Source organism: Taudactylus pleione, unplaced genomic scaffold, assembly GCF_031769625.1.
Source record: "Taudactylus pleione unplaced genomic scaffold, aTauple2 ptg000634l, whole genome shotgun sequence".
In the NCBI taxonomy this organism is placed as follows: domain Eukaryota; kingdom Metazoa; phylum Chordata; class Amphibia; order Anura; family Myobatrachidae; genus Taudactylus; species Taudactylus pleione.
The window spans coordinates 880643-903932 of NW_028285036.1; the positions used below are offsets into that span (position 1 = coordinate 880643).

Below are 23290 nucleotides of genomic sequence, written 5' to 3' on the forward strand. Positions count from 1 at the left end.
AATTAAGCTCCAGCGCTGTCTGGCAGTGAATGAGTGTAGTCTGATTCAGCGGAGACAGCTGGGACTAGTAGTTCAACAACAATGAACAGCCACAAGTGGCTGCTCAACCTTAGCTAAAAACTGTCTGATCACAGTGCCCATGATGTAAGTACACAATTGCTCACATTATATTAGTCATTACTGAAAGCCAAATACATCTCGATTTATTTATGCTCTTGTACTAGGCCGCAGAAATTAGATTGAAAGCTCAACCGAGCAGGAAATCCGAATGCGTTTTATAATCCAAATAAACGTAACGTTTTCATAGTTCATTTCCATCGAGTGATTTCCTTTTAAAAAATAAAAAAGTATTCAAGTGAGATTTCGGGTTCATTAGACCAAAGTTCTTTGGCGCGAGTGTTTTCCGTGGCTGAGCGCGTACCAGCTTAACGCAATGGGCTGGCAGGACATCAGTGACAGCAGAAACATCAAACACAATCTACAAAGTGTTAAAAGGAGGACAAGCTTCTGCGCTAACCAAAGAATAAACACACTAAAGTACGGTTTATCCGTCTCACGGCTGCAGGAAGAGCGGAGAGCCGTCATCTTCAGGAATGGAGGGAGATAACTAGGGAACTGAAGGTGTTAGAGACAGCAGATTACACGGCCAATTACAGTATCATTACAGCAAGTACCTGTATCGCTCCATGTACTGTGCCAGCTGGGAGTGAGCCTGACAGAACTGAAATGAAAGGGAGAGAGAGAGAGAGAGGACACTCAGTACCAGGAATCACAGAGGCAGCGTGGAGCCCGGCCAAATAGACGGAGCAGAGGTGCAGCCCGGGACAGTGTAATTACTTTGTGCTTTGCGGCAGAACCTTAGACACTGAACCACCAGCAACATGTTTATTCATGAAAAGATCAACCGCTGGCAATTACAGTGCCGGTCGGACCTGCTGCTCCACGGACATAAGAATGCGGCAGCTTGTGTACCGCAGAATAATTAGCTGTAATCTAAGGAACCCCGAGGAGTAACACAATAACACGGGGTGGGATGTGCTCTTCCAAATTACAGATGGGTAGTTTAATTGCTTGGAGTACATATGCCATTTAAAGCACTGTCCTCATCTCCTCTAATCTAGGAGGAGAATATAACATTATAAGCAAAAACTATAACAATCAAAAATATAAAACAATATATCCTAAAGCAAAATGTAACTGGTACAAATATATATTTTGTTAGAAAAGTCAGGTTTTATGATACTTGTCGCTTTTCTCTGCGGTTACCTTTATTTAATATAACTCTCCAAAAAAGAATACAGTACCTAGTTTTTTTTTTTATTTTGTCACTATATTGTTGTATACATTTGTGGTGCACGAGTACAATTGTCCACTGACAGAAGCCGAAATTAATATCTGATGACCGCTTCACACGCGATTAAATCGTTTCTGCCAACAATTTTTTTAATAGAGGTGTTCTAGGTGTATTGCTTTGCATAGAGGTCCTGTCACAGGAGTGGCCCACGTGACCAGCAGCGCTATACAGACTGGTGGAAGCAGCACTATCACCCACCACTCACACCAATGTCACTGTGTGCCCTGTGCACAGACTGCTATGTAACCTCTCCTATTCACCCACCACTCACACCAATGTCACTGTGTGCCCTGTGCACAGGCTGCTATGTAACCTCTCCTATTCACCCACCTCTCACACCTATGTCACTGTGTGTCCTGTGCACAGACTGCTATGTAACCTCTCCTATTCACCCACCTCTCACAGACTGCTATGTAACCTCTCCTATTCATCCACCACTCACACCAATGTCACTGTGTGCCCTGTGCACAGACTGTTATGTAACCTATCCTATTCACCCACCGCTCACACCAATGTCACTGTGTGCCCTGTGCACAGACTGCTATGTAACCTATCCTATTCACCCACCACTCACACCTATGTCACTGTGTGCCCTGTGCACAGACTGCTATGTAACCTCTACTATTCACCCACCTCTCACACCTATGTCACTGTGTGCCCTGTGCACAGACTGCTATGTAACCTCTCCTATTCACCCACCTCTCACAGACTGCTATGTAACCTCTCCTATTCACCCACCACTCACACCAATGTCACTGTGTGCCCTGTGCACAGACTGCTATGTAACCTCTCCTATTCACCCACGACACACACCTATGTCACTGTGCCCTGTGCACAGACTGCTATGTAACCTCTCCTATTCACCCACCTCTCACACCAATGTCACTGTGTCCCCTGTGCACAGACTGCTATGTAGCCTCTCCTATTCACCCACCACTCACACCAATGTCACTGTGTGCCCTGTGCACAGACTATGTAACCTATCCTATTCACCCACCACTCATAACCAATTTCACTGTGTGCCCTGTGCACAGGCTGCTATGTAACCTCTCCTATTCACCCACCTCTCACACCTATGTCACTGTGTGTCCTGTGCACAGACTGCTATGTAACCTCTCCTATTCACCCACCTCTCACAGACTGCTATGTAACCTCTCCTATTCACCCACCTCTCACACCAATGTCACTGTGTGCGCTGTGCACAGACTTCTATGTAACCTCTACTATTCACCCACCTCTCACACCTATGTCACTGTGTGCCCTGTGCACAGACTGCTATGTAACCTCTCCTATTCACCCACCTCTCACAGACTGCTATGTAACCTATCCTATTCACCCACCACTCACACCAATGTTACTGTGTGCCCTGTGCACAGACTGCTAAGTAACCTCTCCTATTCACCCACGACACACACCTATGTCACTGTGCCCTGTGCACAGACTGCTATGTAACCTCTCCTATTCACCCACCTCTCACACCAATGTCACTGTGTGCCCTGTGCACAGACTGCTATGTAACCTCTCCTATTCATCCACCTCTCACACCAATGTCACTGTGTGCCCTGTGCAGACTGCTATGTAGCCTCTCCTATTCACCCACCACTCACACCAATGTCACTGTGTGCCCTGTGCACAGACTGCTATGTAACCTCTCCTATTCATCCACCGCTCACACCAATGTCACTATGTGCCCTGTGCACAGACTGCTATGTAACCTCTCCTATTCACCCACCTCTCACACCAATGTCACTGTGTGCCCTGTGCACAGACTGCTATGTAACCTCTCCTATTCATCCACCACTCACACCAATGTCACTGTGTGCCCTGTGCACAGACTGCTATGTAACCTATCCTATTCACCCACCTCTCACACCAATGTCACTGTGTGCCCTGTGCACAGACTGCTATGTAGCCTATCCTATTCATGTAACCGCGGGCATAAAGCACCTCTCCCCCCACCCCTTACTGGCCGCACACATGGTGCCGCACCTATCTCACCAATGTCACTATGTGCCCTGTGCACAGACTGCTATGTAGCCTCTCCTATTCACCCACCTCTCACACCAATGTCACTATGTGCCCTGTGCACAGACTGCTATGTAGCCTCTCCTATTCACCCACCACTCACACCAATGTCACTGTGTGTCCTGTGCACAGGCTGCTATGTAGCCTCTCCTATTCACCCACCTCTCACACCAATGTCACTGTGTGCCCTGTGCACAGACTGCTATGTAGCCTATCCTATTCACCCACCACTCACACCAATGTCACTGTGTGCCCTGTGCACAGACTGCTATGTAGCCTATCCTATTCACCCACCTCTCACACCAATGTCACTGTGTGCCCTGTGCACAGACTGCTATGTAACCTCTCCTATTCACCCACCACTCACACCAATATCACTGTGTGCCCTGTGCACAGACCGCTATGTAACCTATCCTATTCACCCACCACTCACACCAATGTCACTATGTGCCCTGTGCACAGACTGCTATGTAACCTCTCCTATTCACCCACCTCTCACACCTATGTCACTGTGTGCCCTGTGCAGACTGCTATGTAGCCTATCCTATTCACCCACCTCTCACACCAATGCCACTGTGTGCCCTGTGCACAGACTGCTATGTAGCCTATCCTATTCACCCACCACTCACACCAATGTCACTGTGTGCCCTGTGCACAGACTGCTATGTAGCCTATCCTATTCACCCACCTCTCACACCAATGTCACTGTGTGCCCTGTGCACAGACTGCTATGTAACCTCTCCTATTCACCCACCACTCACACCAATATCACTGTGTGCCCTGTGCACAGACCGCTATGTAACCTATCCTATTCACCCACCACTCACACCAATGTCACTATGTGCCCTGTGCACAGACTGCTATGTAACCTCTCCTATTCACCCACCTCTCACACCTATGTCACTGTGTGCCCTGTGCACAGACTGCTATGTAGCCTATCCTATTCACCCACCTCTCACACCAATGCCACTGTGTGCCCTGTGCACAGACTGCTATGTAGCCTATCCTATTCACCCACCACTCACACCAATGTCACTGTGTGCCCTGTGCACAGACTGCTATGTAGCCTATCCTATTCATGTGACCGCAGGCCCAAAGCACCTCTCCCCCCACCCCTTTCCAGCTGCGCTCAGAATACCGGAGCCAGCATCCTGACCACCAGAATGCCGAAGGTAAGTACCGGGGTGGGGGGGGGGGGGTTTAGGATTAGATACTAGGGGGAGGGTTAGGCACTAAGGGGGGGAGGGTTAGGTTTAGGGTGCGGGGAGGTTAGGTTTAGGCACAGGGGGGCGGGGGGGGAGTTAGGTTCAGACACCACAGATGGAGGGTTAGGGTAGGGGGAGAGCAAGCATACTGGCCACCAAGTGTCGGTATGTTGACCATGTCGGGATCCAGGCGTCAGGATTCTGACTGCTTGGGTCCCAACTGTCAGTACTACATGCCAATTCCTCCTGATGAAGTAATTGAATGACGAAACATGTTGATGCGCGGCTCGTGACGTGGATGCTGTGATGAGATCTGCCTGTGTCCCGAGCCGGCGTTACTCGTGGAAGAGGTCTCATTCTTGGAGCTATTATTATTTGCCGGGGATTGGGTGACCGGTGACATTTCATGCTTGCTGTTTGAAAATTTAACGTTTGTGGATATTTACACAAGTAAAAAGTGTGTTTTATTTTATTACTGAGTGCACTCTCCTGTGTCCATTTGTTTTATATATATATATATATATGTATATATATATATATATATATACACACACACACACACACACACACACACACATACTATTTTATGGGAATTGGTCAGTCTTATAAATAACATTCGTAGTCAGACAATCACAAAGAGAGTTAAACAATAGAACAGTGCAGGAGATACATGGACATAAAGGTATGACATATAGCGTTCAGCACACGAAGCTGCCAGACAATACAGGAAGGATGAGTCACACATTTGGCACATACATCAAGCAGGGAAGGCGATGAATCCGGGCAATCACCATCATTTAATACTGTTGTAAATGCTGTAAGTGTTTAAGGACCTCTGTATTACAGCCAGCAGTGACCGTTCATCTTACCTATATGGCGTAATAGGACAGTACGCCATGCTGTCTATCTGACCAACATATAATGCGGCACCATCTAGAAATAAATCTATTGTTCGGTTCTCTGGGCCTAATTCAGACCCGCTCGTGAGCGCTGAGCGCTCGCAAGCGGGTCGATGTTGCCCAAGTGCGCATGCGCACAACGGAGGCGGCTCCGTCGTGTGCATGCGCGAGACCAGGATAGCGACGGGGAAGCCGTCGCTCCGGGTCTTGCTACAAAGGGGGCGTGCTGTCGATGTTGAGTGACAGCACGCCCCCTTTAGTGGGCGTGGCTGCCCAGACGGAGGCGTTCCCATGGGAACGCCTACCGTCAGGGTCCGGCCCCACTGACATCACTAGTGATGTCAGTGGGAGTGCCGTCGGCTCTGATAGAGCCAAAAGCACTCCAGGGATTGCGGCCACAAGACCCTACCGCAAGGGTCTCGTCGCAAGCCCGATGGTCGCGATGGTCTTGACCATCGCGACCATCATCATGGACGCTCGCATAAGCTGTGGGTGGTAACCCACAGCTATGCGAGCGGCCAAAAAGCCGCACTATTAAAAAAAAAAAAACGCCCTGATTCAGAGCGGGCGCTCGTTCAGAGCGTCCGGCTCTGAATCAGGTCCTCAGTCAGTCAGTCAGTCAGTCAATCTATGCACTTACGGCGGTATTCAATTGTTTCGCCCTACTACGTGCCAGCTATTCAATGGTTGCTCCTGTCGGGTCGCGATCAGCTGCCTGCACACCATCTCAGCTCGCACTCCCAGGGGTGCGAGCTGAAATGGGTGAAAAGTGATCTGTTTGGGCGCCCAAAAGGCACTTTTCGCGATTGCGTCCAGCACTTTGTTCGGGGGTAGCCGTTCTACGTGGCTAAACCCGACCACTATGGGAGCGATCAGCTCGAAAATCGGCAACAAATGAATAGCGCCCCGCGATCTCCAGTCACATCAGACCGCTATAACAAATGAATACTGCCCATAGAGGCTTCTGTGCTGTATCGTGGCCTTGTACAAAGAGTACAAACCCTACCCCACAGTCACAGCGTTATCTCCAGCGCCAATCAGCTCCTGTGACAATAGCACATAGAATGGGGGGTGTTTTACTAGCAGATCTTTTATACTAACCAAATTGCTCTTGTAGGCTTAGAAGTACATTAAAAAGGTAACACCGGGTTACAGTGCGAAATCACTAAAAGCGATCTAAGGGGTGGGAAAAACAAAGCAGAGAAAAATTGAGGGTGCAAAAATAAAATGCATAAATAAAAAATATCCCAACATAAGAGGCAGCATTCCCAGTGGGGCAGTAAAAGCGCAGCGCTCGCTCTGCCATGAGTCAATTAAGCGGTCACACTCGCTGCACACGGCTGACTTATATGGTAAAAACACCACTCTGGAAATATCATAGCATGTTTTAAAAATGAATTCCATTGCCATTATTTATATCCTCTCATCCCAGTCCCTTCGCTTTTCCCTTTTCCTCTGACTCTTAAAGGAAAATCTGTATAAAATTAGCGTTATACCAGTTTATGAGAGGTCACACTGGAGAGACACTGGGGAAGACACTGGGGAGAGGTCACACTGGAGAGACACTGGGGAAAGGAAGTGGACATTAACTCGCAAGCTGGATGCCTCGGGAGGGGCGGGGGTTGTATCCTCTTTATAGGTTTTGCATATCGTCACTACAGTATATCTATACGCTTGGTTATATATCATACTCCAAGGTTTCTCGGCCTATTAGTTTTACTAACACAAGTGAGAGCCGCCACAAAATGTTATTCATTGGCAACAATAAAACAGCGCCACCAAGTGGCCGAATCATCCTGAAAAGAATGACGCCAGTACACATTGATCACTGTACCCACCATAAAACAATTAAAATATGTTTTTTTTCTATGCTTAAACAACATTGTTTATAAAGCGCTGACATATTATGCAGGACTGTACACTGAGGGGGGCATCAAACGACACAAACAAATGATATACAATGACATAAAACAGAAGGTATAGATGGCCCTACGCAAGTGAGCTTACAATTTAAGAGGAGTGGGGAGCACATGATACATAAGGTGGAGGAATAACAATTGTATTTGCCGGTGGTGAACGTGTGAATATTATACATAGAATATTCCTCACTGTCTACCCCATCTGTGTCACCCTTGTCTGTCTGTCCATTCCCTTTAGAATGTAAGCTCTCATGAGCAGGGCCCTCTCCCCTCATGTGCCTCTCCTACCCTCATTCATATGATCCTACTCCTAACTCCTCACAAGGGCACCTAAAGCTGCCCATCCACTAGGCGATTAAACCTAGTGATGGAGCGATAACGACGGTCGTTATCGCTCCATCGCTTGGTAATCGCCCTGAAATCGGGCAGCAAAAGGTTAAAAAACGACTAGCTGGTCGTTTTTAACATCAATCATCGCCCGAACATGACCGTCAACCTGACGACCGCCTTGTTCGGGGATTATTGATCTGCATACACTGAACGTCTGAACGTTCAGTGTATGCAGTTCACCCCGCGGGAGACGACGGCGTCGTGATCGTGCCGTCGCCCCGTGGATGGGCGGCATTACACTTGGTTGCTGACGCCCTACTGCTTATTTGAGTGTTATGATGCAGCAATGTTTGTAAACTATGTCCTTCACTGTATTGTACTGTGAGTCACTGTGTTCTTGTTTGCTCATTTGTTTCTGTACTATGTAAGGCGCTGCGGAACCCTTGTGACGCCATATAAATAAAGGAGAATAATAATGTAGGTATTAATTTTCTTTACCCTGAAAGTTTAGAATAATCTCAGTGTTGTAGGCTGCTGATACCTGTGGTTCCCCTCAGCCTAACGGCCTCCGCTTGTGATAAAGCCTAATGACAAGAATCATTAGCGCAGCAGACAGGACATTTCTGGTAGACGGGGAAAAGATAAATGAATTAGAAATAACAAAAAGGTAATTGATTTCAGGCAACCAAGAAGTATACGTGACATAATGTGTTCATCATCATCATCTTCTCCATCTGTCACCAGCCGCTGAGGACTGACATTTGTGGACTGTGTGATCCAACGGCGCCAGATTGACTGTTCAACGTAACTGTCACCAGCGAATGGTGGGTCTCATTCAGAGCCGCTCGTAAGCGGCCGTTCGCTCGTTCCGAGCGATGTTCGCACACCTGCGCATGCGTACGGATTGTAATACGCATGCGCGAACCAGTCAGTGCGGCCGAAAATCGTTTGTTCGCTATATAGCGAATGCCTGCTATTTTGAGTGACAGAGGGAGGCGTATGTGGGTGATAACAGGGGAAGGTGCTTGAAAACGCGGAGTGGAAATCAGAACGCAGGCGTGCTTAAAGGTCAAAACGGGCGTTTTATGGGTGTGCATAATTAATACAGCAGCGTCATTGACCACGTCACTGGGTTATTTTATAGTCAGAACTGCTCGCAAAATAGCGGTAGGAAAAAAAAACCACAAGAATAGCGAGCAGTTCATACGCTGTTCGATGTACTCGATTAATCTAATAAATAGCGGACATGACGTAGGATGCGAGCGGCCAGGGGGCGTCTTTTTCAAAATTACGACCGCAAGTTTTGTTCGCTCGTTCAGACATAAAGACGTGAACAGACCGCAAAGAGCGAACGGTTCATTTGAATAGCCACCCCTTTTTTGTGAACGAACGACCGCAAATAGCGTCCGTCTCTGAATCAGGCCTGGTGATTGCAGCATTTCCTAAGATCTATACTAATATAATAAAAAAGTTGCAATGTAAAGAAGTGATCTTGTTATGTATCTATTGCAGCGCAGAATCTGCACATAACATTATATATCATTCTTTTTATTCCTAACCTGCCGGTACTATTGGGGGTCTTTCTCCTGCCCAGCCGGTGATCGGCAGCACCATGTGCGATGATGCAGGAACATGGTAGGGTATCTGGGTTGCGTTGTCGGATGACGTATAAGTGGCACGGGCCAAAAGCACGTGTACAGAAGGTTCTGTATTCTGCAGCACAATGTATTGTGACCCTGCTGTCACAGAGCCGAGCGACAAACCGTAGCACGCTAATGATTATATATACTAGGGGATAAAGCAGAGGCCGCGTAGGGTGGAGTCAGCAGGGCTATTCTGCTTCCATAAAAATCACACGCGAATAAGCCCCCAAATTAAAACAAATGTGTTTTCTATTACGGAAAACTCAACAAAGCTGAAAGGTGACAGAATGTACCAGCACCTGCTGCTTTCAGGAACCAATCCGTGATGATATTTCCCTGGCAGGTCTCAGCACGCGACCCCATTAAAATGCTTCCTTCATATCCAGATGTGCGGGATTATATAAATGTAAATGAAGGGGGGAAGACGTGACACTGCTCCCCACAATGCCGGCTGCAGCATTGATATGTAAAAAGCAAATAAAAATACAATTGGTCAAGGAGAAAGGCGCAATTTGTTCACTCAGCCAGAAAACCAATTACAGCTTCATCAAAAATATATTGCTTTCTAGACAGCTTTCAGGTTTTTGTTTTAATTCACCAGCCTTAAGGACCGCAACGCGGCTTCTCTGGCAGGATGTCAGTTAACGAGAGGCCAATCACATCCCTAACAGGCCGCTACTGGGAGACAGAACTTAAAATCCAAGTAGATGTGACCTGATGAGGCATCTTGTAAAATGAATATTCACAGCTGCAGATCCATACACTGAGCAGGGTCAGAGGTGAAGGCGATGGTGATGTTTGCGCAGTTGGATGATGCGTTTTGCACAACGCATGCTTCAGAGTCGTACTGCGCACGTGTCGCGGTGGTTCGTTGACGGCGGTTGTAGTGAGCATTTGGACGCAGAACGATGGACAGTCAGTGTGCGTTTGTGGGAGGTAACGGGGTGGTGGCGGCTAATCCATCACTCTGTGCTCCTCACTCACTGTCTCTGCTCTCTGTGTCATCCCTGTCTGTTTGCTCCTCCCTAGACTGTAAACTCTCATCCTAATCCATCACTCTGTGCTCCTCACTCACTGTCTCCCCTCTGTGTCATCCCTGTCTGTCTGCTCCTCCCTTATAGACTGTAAACTCTCATCCTAACCCATCACTCTGTGCTCCTCACTCACTGTCTCTGCTCTGTGTCATCCATGTCTGTCTGCTCCTCCCCTATAGACTGTAAGCTCTCATCCTAATCCATCACTCTGTGCTCCTCACTCACTGTCTCTGCGTCATCCCTGTCTGTCTGCTCCTCCCCTATAGACTGTAAGCTCTCATCCTAATCCATCACTCTGTGCTCCTCACTCACTGTCTCTGCTCTCTCTGTGTCATCCGTCTGTCTGCTCCTCCCTATTGACTGTAAGTTCTCATCCTAATCCATCACGCTGTGCTCCTCACTCACTGTCTCTGCTCTCTGTGTCATCCCTGTCTGTCTGCTCCTCCCCTATAGACCGTAACCTCTCATCCTAATCCATCACTCTGTGCTCCTCACTCACTGTCTCTGCTCTCTGTGTCACCCGTCTGTCTGCTCCTCCCCTATAGACTGTAAGCTCTCATCCTAATCCATCACTCTGTGCTCCTCACTCACTGTCTCTGCTCTCTGTGTCACCCCTGTCTGTCTGCTCCTCCCCTATAGACTGTAACCTCTCATCCTAATCCATCACTCTGTGCTCCTCACTCACTGTCTCTGCTCTCTGTGTCATCCCTGTCTGTTTGCTCCTCCCCTATAGACTGTAAACTCTCATCATAATCCATCACTCTGTGCTCCTCACTCACTGTCTCTGCTCTCTGTGTCATCCCTGTCTGTCTGCTCCTCCCCTATAGACTGTAACCTCTCATCCTAATCCTTCACTCTGTGCTCCTCACTCACTGTCTCTGCGTCATCCCTGTCTGCTCCTCCCCTATATAGCGTTCCCGCTAGGCTGTTTTAGCGGGGCACTGCGCCCTGCCCTCCTTCTGGAAGGCAAAAAGCGCCCTGCCCTAACAGCCTGCAGGTGCCGTCTTCACCCGCGGGTCGCAGTGTCCCGCGGGTGAAGAAATGTGCGGTGACCCGGTCACCGCCGGAGAATAGACGTTGGGCGCATGCGCCCGGCATCTATTCTCCCTGTCTGCAGGGCTTGGGGGCTGCCCGGCGTGTATTCTCCCTGTCTGCAGGGCTTGGGGGCTGCTCGGCGTGTCCGTAAGTGCCGGGGACGCCCCCAAGAGTGACCACGCCCCCTTCTCGGGGGCGTGCACAAACTTGCCCTCTCTAGCTCCGGCGCCCTGCCTCGTGCAGGAGCTAGAGTGAACACTACTATAGACTGTAAGCTCTCATCCTAAACCAACACTCTGTGCTCCTCACTCACTGTCTCTGCTCTCTGTGTCATCCCTGTCTGTCTGCTCCTCCCCTATAGACTGTAAGATCTCATCCTATCCCATCACTCTGTGCTCCTCAGTCACTGTCTCTGTGTCATCCCTGTCTGTCTGCTCCTCCCCTATAGACTGTAAGCTCTCATCCTAATCCATCACTCTGTGCTCCTCACTCACTGTCTCTGCTCTCTGTGTCATCCCTGTCTGTCTGCTCCTCCCCTATAGACTGTAAGCTCTCCTCCTAACCCATCACTCTGTGCTCCTCACTCACTGTCTCTGCAATCTGTGTCATCCCTGTCTGTCTGCTCCTCCCCTATAGACTGTAAGATCTCATCCTAATCCATCACTCTGTGTTCCACACTAACTGTTCTACTCTATGTGTCATCCGTATCTGTCTGCTCCTCCCTATAGACTGTAAGCTCTCATCCTAATCCATCACTCTGTGCTCCTCACTCACTGTCTCTGCTCTCTGGCCCTGATTCAGAGCCGGACACTCTGACCAGAGCGCTCGCTCTGAATCAGGGCCCTCCTCCATTAATATGGAGCGTTCTCCTGGACGCTCGTATAGCTGTGGGTCACCACCCACAGCATATACGAGCGTGCAAATAGATGGTGGCGATGGTCTTGAACATCGCGACCATCGGAATTGCGAGGGAAACCCTGCGGTCGGGTTTCCCTGCCGCAAGGCCAGGAGTGATTTTGGCTTTATCAGAGCCAAAATCACTCCCAGTGGGGCCGGCTTCAGACGGTAGGTGTTCCCATGGGAACGCCTCCGTCTGGCAGGCACGCCCCCGGAACGCCCACCAAAGGGGGCGTGCTGTCAATCAACATCGACAGCAAGCCCCCTTTGGTGCGAGACCCGGAGCGATGGAAAGTCCTTCGCTCGCAGGGTCTCGCGCATGCGCACGACGGAGCTCCCTCCGTTGTGCGCATGCACAGTGGGGACCATCGACCCACTTGCGAGCGTACTGCCGCTCGCGAGAGGGTCTGAATGACCCCCTCTGTGTCATCCCTGTCTGTCTGCTCCTCCCCTATAGACTGTAACCTCTCATCCTAATCCATCACTCTGTGCTCCTCACTCACTGTCTCTGCTCACTGTGTCATCCCTGTCTGTCTGCTCCTCCCCTATAGACTGTAAACTCTCATCCTATCCCATCACTCTGTGCTCCTCACTCACTGTCTCTGCTCTCTGTGTCATCCCTGTCTGTCTGCTCCTCCCCTATAGACTGTAAGCTCTCATCCTAATCCATCACTCTGTGCTCCTCACTCACTGTCTCTGCTCTCTGTGTCATCCATGTCTGTCTGCTCCTCCCTATAGACTGTAAACTCTCATCCTATCCCATCACTCTGTGCTCCTCACTCACTGTCTCTGCTCTCTGTGTCATCCCTGTCTGTCTGCTCCTCCCCTATAGACTGTAAGCTCTCATCCTAATCCATCACTCTGTGCTCCTCACTCACTGTCTCTGCTCTCTGTGTCATCCCTGTCTGTCTGCTCCTCCCCTATAGACTGTAAGATCTCATCCTATCCCATCACTCTGTGCTCCTCACTCACTGTCTCTGTGTCATCCCTGTCTGTCTGCTCCTCCCCTATAGACTGTAAGCTCTCATCCTAATCCATCACTCTGTGCTCCTCACTCACTGTCTCTGCTCTCTGTGTCACCCCTGTCTGTCTGCTCCTCCCCTATAGATTGTAAGCTCACATCCTATCCCATCACCCTGTGCTCCTCACTCACTGTCTCTGTGTCATCCCTGTCTGTCTGCTCCTCCCCTACAGACTGTAAATTCTCATCCTAATCCATCACTCTGTGCTCCTCACTCACTGTCTCTGCTCTCTGTGTCACCCCTGTCTGTCTGCTCCTCCCCAATAGACTGTAAGCTCTCATCCAAATCCATCATTCTGTGCTCCTCACTCACTGTCTCTGCGTCATCCCTGTCTGCTCCTCCCCTATATAGCATTCCCGCTAGGCTGTTATAGCGGGGCGCTGCGCCCTGCCCTCCTTCTGGAAGGCAAAAAGCGCCCTGCCCTAACAGCCTGCAGGTGCCGTCTTCACCCGCGGGTCGCAGTGTCCCGCGGGTGAAGAAATGTGCGGTGACCCGGTCACCGCCGGAGAATAGACGTCGGGCGCATGCACCCGGCATCTATTCTCCCTGTCTGCTGGGCTTGGGGGCTGCCCGGCGTGTATTCTCCCTGTCTGCAGGGCTTGGGGGCTGCTCGGCGTGTCCGTAAGTGCCGGGGACGCCCCCAAGAGTGACCACGCCCCCTTCTCGGGGGCGAGCACAAACTTGCCCTCTCTAGCTCCGGCGCCCTGCCTCGTGCCGAAGCTAGAGTGAACACTACTATAGACTGTAAGCTCTCATCCTAACCCATCACTCTGTGCTCCTCACTCACTGTCTCTGCTCTCTGTGTCATCCCTGTCTGTCTGCTCCTACCCTATAGACTGTAAACTCTCATCCTAATCCATCTCTGTGCTCCTCACTTACTGTCTCTGCTCTCTGTGTCATCCCTGTCTGTCTGCTCCTCCCCTATAGACTGTAAGCTCTCATCCTAATCCATCACTCTGTGCTCCTCACTCACTGTCTCTGCTCTCTGTGTCATCCCTGTCTGTCTGCTCCTCCCCTATAGACTGTAAGCTCTCCTCCTAACCCATCACTCTGTGCTCCTCACTCACTGTCTCTGCTCTCTGTGTCATCCCTGTCTGTCTGCTCCTCCCTATAGACTGTAAGATCTCATCCTAATCCATCACTCTGTGTTCCACACTAACTGTTCTACTCTATGTGTCATCCGTATCTGTCTGCTCCTCCCTATAGACTGTAAACTCTCATCCTAATCCATCACTCGGTGCTCCTCACTCACTGTCTCTGCTCTCTGTGTCATCCCTGTCTGTCTGCTCCTCCCTATAGACTGTAAACTCTCATCCTAATCCATCACTCTGTGCTCCTCACTCACTGTCTCTGCTCTCTGTGTCATCCCTGTCTGTCTGCTCCTCCCCTATAGACTGTAAGCTCTCCTCCTAACCCATCACTCTGTGCCCTCACTCACTGTCTCTGCTCTCTGTGTCATCCCTGTCTGTCTGCTCCTCCCTATAGACTGTAAGATCTCATCCTAATCCATCACTCTGTGTTCCTCACTCACTGTCTCTGCTCTCTGTGTCACCCCTGTCTGTCTGCTCCTCCCCTACAGACTGTAAAATCTCATCCTAATCCATCACTCTGTGTTCCACACTAACTGTTCTACTCTATGTGTCATCTGTATCTGTCTGCTCCTCCCTATAGACTGTAAACTCTCATCCTAATCCATCACTCGGTGCTCCTCACTCACTGTCTCTGCTCTCTGTGTCATCCCTGTCTGTCTGCTCCTCCCTATAGACTGTAAACTCTCATCCTAATCCATCACTCTGTGCTCCTCACTCACTGTCTCTGCTCTCTGTGTCATCCCTGTCTGTCTGCTCCTCCCCTATAGACTGTAAGCTCTCCTCCTAACCCATCACTCTGTGCCCTCACTCACTGTCTCTGCTCTCTGTGTCACCCCTGTCTGTCTGCTCCTCCCCTACAGACTGTAAAATCTCATCCTAATCCATCACTCTGTGTTCCACACTAACTGTTCTACTCTATGTGTCATCTGTATCTGTCTGCTCCTCCCTATAGACTGTAAACTCTCATCCTAATCCATCACTCTGTGCTCCTCACTCACTGTCTCTGCTCTCTGGCCCTGATTCAGAGCCGGACACTCTGACCAGAGCGCTCGCTCTGAATCAGGGCCCTCCTCCATTAATATGGAGCGTTCTCCTGGACGCTCGTATAGCTGTGGGTCACCACCCACAGCATATACGAGCGTGCAAAAACATGGTGGCGATGGTCTTGAACATCGCGACCATCGGAATTGCGAATGAAACCCTGCGGTCGGGTTTCCCTGCCGCAAGGCAAGGAGTGATTTTGGCTCTATCAGAGCCAAAATCACTCCCAGTGGGGCCGGCTTCAGACGGTAGGTGTTCCCATGGGAACGCCTCCGTCTGGCAGGCACGCCCCCGTTACGCCCACCAAAGGGGGCGTGCTGTCAATCAACATCGACAGCAAGCCCCCTTTGGTGCGAGACCCGGAGCGATTGAAAGTCCTTCGCTCGCCGGGTCTCGCGCATGCGCACGACGGAGCTCCCTCCGTCGTGCGCATGCGCAGTGGGGACCATCGACCCACTTGCGAGCGTACTGCCGCTCGCGAGAGGGTCTGAATGACCCCCTCTGTGTCATCCCTGTCTGTCTGCTCCTCCCCTATAGACTGTAACCTCTCATCCTAATCCATCACTCTGTGCTCCTCACTCACTGTCTCTGCTCTCTGTGTCATCCCTGTCTGTCTGCTCCTCCCCTATAGACTGTAAACTCTCATCCTATCCCATCACTCTGTGCTCCTCACTCACTGTCTCTGCTCTCTGTGTCATCCCTGTCTGTCTGCTCCTCCCCTATAGACTGTAAACTCTCATCCTAATCCATCACTCTGTGCTCCTCACTCACTGTCTCTGCTCTCTGTGTCATCCATGTCTGTCTGCTCCTCCCTATAGACTGTAAACTCTCATCCAATCCCATCACTCTGTGCTCCTCACTCACTGTCTCTGCTCTCTGTGTCATCCCTGTCTGTCTGCTCCTCCCCTATAGACTGTAAACTCTCATCCTAATCCATCACTCTGTGCTCCTCACTCACTGTCTCTGTGTCATCCCTGTCTGTCTGCTCCTCCCCTATAGACTGTAACCTCTCATCCTAATCCATCACTCTGTGCTCCTCACTCACTGTCTCTGCTCTCTGTGTCACCCCTGTCTGTCTGCTCCTCCCCTATAGATTGTAAGCTCACATCCTATCCCATCACTCTGTGCTCCTCACTCACTGTCTCTGTGTCATCCCTGTCTGTCTGCTCCTCCCCTATAGACTGTAAGTTCTCATCCTAATCCATCACTCTGTGCTCCTCACTCACTGTCTCTGCTCTCTGTGTCACCCCTGTCTGTCTGCTCCTCCCCTATAGACTGTAAGCTCTCATCCTAACCCATCACTCTGTGCTCCTCACTCACTGTCTCTGCTCTCTGTGTCATCCCTGTCTGTCTGCTCCTCCCTATAGACTGTAAACTCTCATCCTAATCCATCACTCTGTGCTCTTCACTCACTGTCTCTGCTCTCTGTGTCATCCCTGTCTGTCTGCTCCTCCCCTATAGACTGTAAACTCTCATCCTAATCCATCACTCTGTGCTCCTCACTCACTGTCTCTGCGTCATCCCTGTCTGTCTGCTCCTCCCCTATATAGCGTTCCCGCTAGGCTGTTTTAGCGGGGCGCTGCGCCCTGCCCTCCTTCTGGAAGGCAAAAAGCGCCCTGCCCTAACAGCCTGCAGGTGCCGTCTTCACCCGCGGGTCGCAGTGTCCCGCGGGTGAAGAAATGTGCGGTGTCCCGGTCACCGCCGGAGAATAGACGTCGGGCGCATGCGCCCGGCATCTATTCTCCCTGTCTGCAGGGCTTGGGGGCTGCCCGGCGTGTATTCTCCCTGTCTGCAGGGCTTGGGGGCTGCCCGGCGTGTCCGTAAGTGCCGGGCACGCCCCCAAGAGTGACCACGCCCCCTTCTCGGGGGCGTGCACAAACTTGCCCTCTCTAGCTCCGGCGCCCTGCCTCGTGCCGGAGCTAGAGTGAACACTAATATAGACTGTAAGCTCTCATCCTAACCCATCACTCTGTGCTCCTCACTCACTGTCTCTGCTCTCTGTGTCATCCCTGTCTGTCTGCTCCTCCCCTATAGACTGTAACCTCTCATCCTAATCCATCACTCTGTGCTCCTCACTCACTGTCTCTGCTCTCTGTGTCATCCCTGTCTGTCTGCTCCTCCCCTATAGACTGTAAACTCTCATCCTAATCCATCACTCTGTGCTCCTTACTCACTGTCTCTGCTCTCTGTGTCCCCTATAGACTGTAAGCTCACCTCCTAACCCATCACTCTGTGCTCCTCACTCACTGTCTCTGCTCTCTGTGTCATCCCTGTCTGTCTGCTCCTCCCTAGAGACTGTAAGATCTCATCCTAATCCATCACTCTGTGCTCCACACTAACTGTTCTACTCTATGTGTCATCCGTATCTGTCTGCTCCTCCCTATAGACTGTAAGCTCTCATCCTAATCCATCACTCTGTGCTCCTCACTCACTGTCTCTGCTCTCTGGCCCTGATTCAGAGCCGGACGCTCTGACCAGAGCGCTCGCTCTGAATCAGGGCCCTCCTCCATTAATATGGAGCGTCCTCCTGGACGCTCGTATAGCTGTGGGTCACCACCCACAGCATATACAAGCGTGCAAAAAGATGGTGGCGATGGTCTTGACCATCGCGACCATCGGAATTGCGAGGGAAGCCCTGCGGTCGGGTTTCCCTGCCGCAAGGCCAGGAGTGATTTTGGCTCTATCAGAGCCAAAATCACTCCCAGTGGGGCGGGCTTCAGACGGTAGGCGTTCCCATGGGAACGCATCCGTCTGGCAGGCACGCCCCCGGAAAGCCCACCAAAGGGGGCGTGCTGTCAATCAACATCGACAGCACGCCCCCTTTGGTGCGAGACCCGGAGCGATGGAAAGTCCTTCGCTCGCCGGGTCTCGCGCATGCGCACGACGGAGCTCCCTCCGTCGTGCGCATGCGCAGTGGGGACCATCGACCCACTTGCGAGCGTACTGCCGCTCGCGAGAGGGTCTGAATGACCCCCTCTGTGTCATCCCTGTCTGTCTGCTCCTCCCCTATAGACTGTAAGCTCTCCTCCTAACCCATCACTCTGTGCTCCTCACTCACTGACTCTGCTCTCTGTGTCATCCCTGTCTGCTCCTCCCCTATAGACTGTAAGCTCACCTCCTAACCCATCACTCTGTGCTCCTCACTCACTGGCTCTGCTCTCTGTGTCCCCTATAGACTGTAAGCTCACCTCCTAACCCATCACTCTGTGCTCCTCACTCACTGTCTCTGCTCTCTGTGTCATCCCTGTCTGTCTGCTCCTCCCTAGAGACTGTAAACTCTCATCCTAATCCATCACTCTGTGCTCCTCACTCACTGTCTCTGCTCTCTGTGTCATCCATGTCTGTCTGCTCCTCCCTATAGACTGTAAACTCTCATCCTATCCCATCACTCTGTGCTCCTCACTCACTGTCTCTGCTCTCTCTGTGTCATCCGTCTGTCTGCTCCTCCCCTATAGACTGTAACCTCTCATCCTAATCCATCACTCTGTGCTCCTCACTCACTGGCTCTGCTCTCTGTGTCATCCCTGTCTTTCTGCTCCTCCCCTATAGACTGTAATCTCTCATCCTAACCCATCACTCTGAGCTCCTCATTCACTGGCTCTGCTCTCTGTGTCATCCCTATCTGTCTGCACCTCCCTATAGACTGTAAAATCTCATCCTAATCCATCACTCTGTGCTCCTCACTCACTGTCTCATCCCTGTCTGTCTGCTCCTCCCTATAGACTGTAAGCTCTCATCCTAATCCATCACTCTGTGCTCCTCACTCACTGTCTCTGCTCTCTGTGTCATCCCTGTCTGTCTGCTCCTCCCCTATAGACTGTAAACTCTCATCCTAATCCATCACTCTGTGCTCCTCACTCACTGTCTCTGCTCTCTGTGTCATCCATGTCTGTCTGCTCCTCCCTATAGACTGTAAACTCTCATCCTATCCCATCACTCTGTGCTCCTCACTCACTGTCTCTGCTCTCTCTGTGTCATCCGTCTGTCTGCTCCTCCCCTATAGACTGTAACCTCTCATCCTAATCCATCACTCTGTGCTCCTCACTCACTGTCTCTGCTCTCTGTGTCATCCCTGTCTGTCTGCTCCTCCCCTATAGACTGTAAACTCTCATCCTAATCCATCACTCTGTGCTCCTTACTCACTGTCTCTGCTCTCTGTGTCCCCTATAGACTGTAAGCTCACCTCCTAACCCATCACTCTGTGCTCCTCACTCACTGTCTCTGCTCTCTGTGTCATCCCTGTCTGTCTGCTCCTCCCTAGAGACTGTAAGATCTCATCCTAATCCATCACTCTGTGCTCCACACTAACTGTTCTACTCTATGTGTCATCCGTATCTGTCTGCTCCTCCCCTATAGACTGTAAACTCTCATCCTAATCCATCACTCTGTGCTCCTCACTCACTGTCTCTGCTCTCTGTGTCATCCATGTCTGTCTGCTCCTCCCTATAGACTGTAAACTCTCATCCTATCCCATCACTCTGTGCTCCTCACTCACTGTCTCTGCTCTCTCTGTGTCATCCCTGTCTGTCTGCTCCTCCCCTATAGACTGTAACCTCTCATCCTAATCCATCACTCTGTGCTCCTCACTCACTGTCTCTGCTCTCTGTGTCATCCCTGTCTGTCTGCTCCTCCCCTATAGACTGTAAACTCTCATCCTAATCCATCACTCTGTGCTCCTTACTCACTGTCTCTGCTCTCTGTGTCCCCTATAGACTGTAAGCTCACCTCCTAACCCATCACTCTGTGCTCCTCACTCACTGTCTCTGCTCTCTGTGTCATCCCTGTCTGTCTGCTCCTCCCTAGAGACTGTAAGATCTCATCCTAATCCATCACTCTGTGCTCCACACTAACTGTTCTACTCTATGTGTCATCCGTATCTGTCTGCTCCTCCCTATAGACTGTAAGCTCTCATCCTAATCCATCACTCTGTGCTCCTCACTCACTGTCTCTGCTCTCTGGCCCTGATTCAGAGCCGGACGCTCTGACCAGAGCGCTCGCTCTGAATCAGGGCCCTCCTCCATTAATATGGAGCGTCCTCCTGGACGCTCGTATAGCTGTGGGTCACCACCCACAGCATATACAAGCGTGCAAAAAGATGGTGGCGATGGTCTTGACCATCGCGACCATCGGAATTGCGAGGGAAGCCCTGCGGTCGGGTTTCCCTGCCGCAAGGCCAGGAGTGATTTTGGCTCTATCAGAGCCAAAATCACTCCCAGTGGGGCGGGCTTCAGACGGTAGGCGTTCCCATGGGAACGCCTCCGTCTGGCAGGCACGCCCCCGGAAAGCCCACCAAAGGGGGCGTGCTGTCAATCAACATCGACAGCACGCCCCCTTTGGTGCGAGACCCGGAGCGATGGAAAGTCCTTCGCTCGCCGGGTCTCGCGCATGCGCACGACGGAGCTCCCTCCGTCGTGCGCATGCGCAGTGGGGACCATCGACCCACTTGCGAGCGTACTGCCGCTCGCGAGAGGGTCTGAATGACCCCCTCTGTGTCATCCCTGTCTGTCTGCTCCTCCCCTATAGACTGTAAACTCTCCTCCTAACCCATCACTCTGTGCTCCTCACTCACTGACTCTGCTCTCTCTGTGTCATCCGTCTGTCTGCTCCTCCCCTATAGACTGTAACCTCTCATCCTAATCCATCACTCTGTGCTCCTCACTCACTGTCTCTGCTCTCTGTGTCATCCCTGTCTGTCTGCTCCTCCCCTATAGACTGTAACCTCTCATCCTAATCCATCACTCTGTGCTCCTCACTCACTGTCTCTGCTCTCTGTGTCATCACTGTCTGTCTGCTCCTCCCTATAGACTGTAAACCCTCATCCTAATCCATCACTCTGTGCTCCTCACTCACTGTCTCTGTTCTCTGTGTCATCCCTGTCTGTCTGCTCCTCCCCTATAGATTGTAAGCTCACATCCTATCCCATCACTCTGTGCTGCTCACTCACTGTCTCTGTGTCATCCCTGTCTGTCTGCTCCTCCCCTATAGACTGTAAATTCTCATCCTAATCCATCACTCTGTGCTCCTCACTCACTGTCTCTGCTCTCTGTGTCACCCCTGTCTGTCTGCTCCTCCTTATAGACTGTAAACTCTCATCCTAATCCATCACTCTGTGCTCCTCACTCACTGTCTCTGCTCTCTGTGTCATCCCTGTCTGTCTGCTCCTCCCCTATAGACTGTAAGCTCTCATCCTAATCCATCACTCTGTGCTCCTCACTCACTGTCTCTGCGTCATCCCTGTCTGTCTGCTCCTCCCCTATATAGCGTTCCCGCTAGGCTGTTTTAGCGGGGCGCTGCGCCCTGCCCTCCTTCTGGAAGGCAAAAAGCGCCCTGCCCTAACAGCCTGCAGGTGCCGTCTTCACCCGCGGGTCGCAGTGTCCCGCGGGTGAAGAAATGTGCGGTGACCCGGTCACCGCCGGAGAATAGACGTCGGGCGCATGCGCCCGGCATCCATTCTCCCTGTCTGCAGGGCTTGGGGGCTGCCCGGCCTGTATTCTCCCTGTCTGCAGGGCTTGGGGGCAGCCCGGCGTGTCCGTAAGTGCCGGGCACGCCCCAAGAGTGACCCCGCCCCCTTCTCGGGGGCGTGCACAAACTTGCCCTCTCTAGCTCCGGCGCCCTGCCTCGTGCCGGAGCTAGAGTGAACACTACTATAGACTGTAAGCTCTCATCCTAACCCATCACTCTGTGCTCCTCACTCACTGTCTCTGCTCTCTGTGTCATCCCTGTCTGTCTGCTCCTCCCCTATAGACTGTAAATTCTCATCCTAATCCATCACTCTGTGCTCCTCACTTACTGTCTCTGCTCTCTGTGTCATCCCTGTCTGTCTGCTCCTCCCTATAGACTGTAAACTCTCATCCTAATCCATCACTCTGTGCTCCTCACTCACTGTCTCTGCTCTCTGTGTCATCCCTGTCTGTCTGCTCCTCCCCTATAGACTGTAAGCTCTCCTCCTAACCCATCACTCTGTGCTCCTCACTCACTGTCTCTGCTCTCTGTGTCATCCCTGTCTGTCTGCTCCTCCCTATAGACTGTAAGATCTCATCCTAATCCATCACTCTGTGCTCCTCATTCACTGTCTCTTCCCTGTCTGTCTGCTCCTCCCCATAGACTGTAAGCTCTCATCCTAATCCATCACTCTGTGTTCCTCACTCACTGTCTCTGCTCTATGTGTCATCCCTGTCTGCCTGCTCCTCCCTATAGACTGTAAACTCTCATCCTAATCCATCACTCTGTGCTCCTCACTCACTGTCTCTGCTCTCTGTGTCATCCCTGTCTGTCTGCTCCTCCCCTATAGACTGTAAACTCTCATCCTCATCCATCACTCTGTGCTCCTCACTCACTGTCTCTGCTCTCTGTGTCATCCCTGTCTGTCTGCTCCTCCCCTATAGACTGTAAGCTCTCACCCTATCCGATCACTCTGTGCTCCTCACTCACTGTCTCTGCTCTGTGTGTCACCCCTGTCTGTCTGCTCCTCCTTATAGACTGTAAACTCTCATCCTAATCCATCACTCTGTGCTCCTCACTCACTGTCTCTGCTCTCTGTGTCATCCCTGTCTGTCTGCTCCTCCCCTATAGACTGTAAGCTCTCATCCTAATCCATCACTCTGTGCTCCTCACTCACTGTCTCTGCGTCATCCCTGTCTGTCTGCTCCTCCCCTATATAGCGTTCCCGCTAGGCTGTTTTAGCGGGGCGCTGCGCCCTGCCCTCCTTCTGGAAGGCAAAAAGCGCCCTGCCCTAACAGCCTGCAGGTGCCGTCTTCACCCGCGGGTCGCAGTGTCCCGCGGGTGAAGAAATGTG

At 51.2% G+C, this 23290-nt stretch overlaps 1 protein-coding gene across 2 annotated transcripts in view; it reads right to left on the reverse strand.

Moving 5' to 3' along the window:
- Positions 1–23290, reverse strand: part of DDX11 (DEAD/H-box helicase 11) — a 107430-nt gene that overhangs the window by 40963 nt on the left and 43177 nt on the right. For both annotated transcript variants that reach the window (XM_088454898.1, XM_088454900.1), the window contains exon 11: positions 675–721. In XM_088454898.1, the coding sequence (XP_088311024.1) occupies positions 675–721 (47 nt within the window). The remainder of the gene's footprint in view (positions 1–674; positions 722–23290) is intronic.